General features: G+C 22.2%; 1 protein-coding gene across 1 annotated transcript; it reads right to left on the bottom strand.

Moving 5' to 3' along the window:
* Nucleotides 1-721: 721 nt before the first annotated feature.
* LOC126898268 (uncharacterized) lies at nucleotides 722-2642 on the bottom strand. The gene is made up of 2 exons (XM_050672206.1): nucleotides 2528-2642; nucleotides 722-1468 (listed from the first exon to the last, which is right to left on the bottom strand). The coding sequence occupies exons 1-2, from the start codon at nucleotides 2585-2587 to the stop codon at nucleotides 722-724; spliced, it is 807 nt and encodes a 268-aa protein (XP_050528163.1). The 5' UTR covers nucleotides 2588-2642.
* Nucleotides 2643-3442: the final 800 nt, after the last annotated feature.

Here is a 3442-nt window from a genome sequence, read left to right as displayed (position 1 = left end):
ACTATTATTGATTGGTTTTAATGAAGTCTTAACTTCTTTAATATAATTTACAAATTTACTGATATTTCTTTGAATAGTAAATTCGTCTAAGTTATCATATGGTCTGGCATAATGGAGTTGATACTCTGATTTTCTCATTCGAACATGTAGATTATGTAAACAACGTCTGTGTAAAAATTTAACTTGATAACATAATGTGCGAAATTGAAACTGGTTTAATGAATTGTTCTTAAAAAGCATCAATATTGCATTTAACAAAGTATCCTTGAAACCTAATAGTTCAATAGCATCTTTTAGTGGTTCCACAATAAGAAGCCATAAATTTCTATATTGATAAATTGACATTTGTATTGACGAACATTCGCGACAACAATTTATCGCTGTCCAAGTATTAAAAGTAATANACGAACATTCGCGACAACAATTTATCGCTGTCCAAGTACTAAAAGTAATAAAAAATTGCTGCATATGTAATAAGATATACCGCAAAATATGTGTAAACACAATTTCTTGAAACATTAAATGATATTTTAGTTTTATACGAGATGGTTCGATGATCCATTCATTTTTTTTATAAATCGTGTTAATATATATGTTCAATTTTTCCATGTCATTCATATTATTTTGCAAATCTATTTCTCCAATAGCCATTTGTCCAAAAATTAATTTATACTGATCTTGTAAAAAGTACAACATCATATTTTCCATACTAAACATTTTTTCATAAATATAGCCCCGGNATACTAAACATTTTTTCATAAATATATCCTCGATTCATTTCTTCATTGTTATACAACTGTTCGATGATGTCAAAAACTTTATAAGAACTGTAAAATTCATCTTTAGTTAATCGTCTGTCATGTTTCGGAATAAAATTTTTCTTTATACACATATTAACATTACTATCAATTTCCTGCCAAAGTGAATTTTTTATAAATTTTATTTTCATTATAATTTCATTCCTCTCTGTATCTGCTATGTTGACCAATATAGTATATAATTCAGTTTGCCATCTATTGGCTCTAATACGGCCATAATATAATATAGACAACATACGAGATAAATACATTTTATATTTTTCAAAAATTTCTAGTTTATCTGGATTTGGCATTTCATTAATTAACAATGAATTTTTTACATTCCAGATAATAGCATTTAAAATTAAAAAATTAATACATTGCAGTGATATTATTTTGTTTTCATACTTTTCTTTCACGTTTAATTTTTTTTCTATGCTCAGCTGTTCAGCTTTTGTAATATTTCTAAAGAGGTTTAATTTTTCAATAATACTACGCGGAATCTTAGTGGTTTTATTTAATAAAGCATCAACCTCTTCTTCATCAAATAGACTTAGAGCTTTTTCTGGAAATAAAATTGGACTTACTATAGATTCAATTTGATTAAGCATTAAAACGAAATCTTGAGTGATATCATCATTTTTTATTTCTTCAATGACAAATGATAATGGCTGTAAAATGATTTTTTTGGAATGTTAATAATAAAATTTATAGTGGTTATTGAAAAATTTTAACATTTATGTAAAATCAATGGAAAAGTTAGTTTTTAATATAGATTTACAAATCATATTTTAGTTTTTTTTTTGTTTCAATTATATATCTATTTTTGAGATTATTGTGGAAATTACTCTGAATGTTTCGTTTAAAAAAAAGTTGTAATTAAAATTCATAATTTATTAGTTAAGAGCTGAATATAGGTTTTTCGATCTACAAAAAAATGTTTGAAGCTTATAGATTGTTCTGATAATATTAATTGGGATTTTGAAATACAACGCTCATTTAGTCGTGCTATCCTAATAACTTGATAAGCAAATCACATTTTAGTCTTAATATTTTTTATGAATTCTATTTTCTTTAACATATAAGTCACGAAAACAATATAATACCATTATTTTAATCTTATTGATTAATATTAAGTTGACAAAAGAACCGGATAATGCATACATAGCCCAAATTTTCAGAGAATCATTATAGTAAAGTTAATTAATTTCTAGACAGTCTGGATTTGTTATTCATATTATTTTTAAAATTTTAATCTTTAAGTACATTATATTAAATTTGATATAAGTTTCAAGAACTTTTTGGAATATTTAAATGAAGACTAAAAATATTAACATAGACAGTTTNATTTTTTGGAATATTTAAATGAAGACTATAAATATTAACATAGACAGTTTTAATACAGTTATAATTTATTGTAATATTTTTTTAATACGGGAATTGAGAAGAATTGTAGAACAAAGTCGTTCCAGTAGGAATAAACCAAAGAAACATAAAAAACATAATATGATGTTTACTATTTTTATGATAAAATTAAAGCTTTTTCAGTTTCGCATCGAAATGTGGACTATGATAATTTTGTTAAATAATTAATTATAGATTTAACTAAGTAATGCAGTTTTTTTGTATACTATAAAATGTCAATTTGTTTTTAATAACTAAAAATTTTAATTCTGTTTATATACTGCACGATATTTTACTTAGTCAAAAATAAAATCAAAAAAAATTACCTTAGAAAATTCTGGAAGACAAATAATCAATGTAACAAAAAATAGTTTTTCATAAATCATAATGTATAATTTTTTTAAATTATTGATATACTAAAATAAAAAAATGTAATATCAGACACTGAATTGTATTAACTGTTTTATATATTTGAATGAAGTCTAAAAATATAATATTAACATACATTTTCAGAACCATATTATTTGAATTATTTTCATTTTTAAACATGACTGTCACTCTTTTAAAATTATTAATTTTAACATTTTATGAAATTCATGGTAAAAATACATTTATATTATATTTATATTGTATATACAGGTTGATTAATTCATTGTTAACAACATTATTTCTTCTAAATTATAATAATTTTGAGATTTAAAGACAAAATATTTTTCATTATTCATATATTGATTAAATAATTATAAATAATGTTACTTTCATTATTATTTTATTGAAAATGGTTATTTATTTAATTGATAAAACTATATTTTGAATTCTTGGCATATATAAGATCTTAAAAAAGTAATATTTTAAAAGTAAAAACAACCACTGCCTTCTCGGCTTCACATCGAAGTTAAAAAACGTTATTGGCATTCATACCCAGATAGCAAATCTGTTATAATAATATTATTATATTAATACAATTACACTACAAAATTAATAATGCTTGTTTAATATTATGATAATATTTTTAATATCGTACATTTTTAATATATTAAAATAATGTCTTTTTTTAACGATATATTTCTAATATAAAAATAACAGTATCAGTTAAACGTTTTAAAATATTTTATTTGCAATAATATAGTGATTTTTTTTTTACATATGTAAAAAAAAAAGAAAAAAATTTTGTACGATACTGTTTACAGCCATTTAAATAATTATAATTTAAACTGTTTGATATACCCAATACACGTTAT

The sequence above is a fragment of the Daktulosphaira vitifoliae genome, unplaced genomic scaffold (assembly GCF_025091365.1).
Source record: "Daktulosphaira vitifoliae isolate Bord-2020 unplaced genomic scaffold, ASM2509136v1 Scaffold_2, whole genome shotgun sequence".
NCBI classification, from domain to species: Eukaryota; Metazoa; Arthropoda; class Insecta; order Hemiptera; family Phylloxeridae; genus Daktulosphaira; species Daktulosphaira vitifoliae.
The sequence above is the reverse complement of the archived record's forward strand: the minus strand, read 5'-3'. Positions and strand labels throughout refer to the sequence as shown.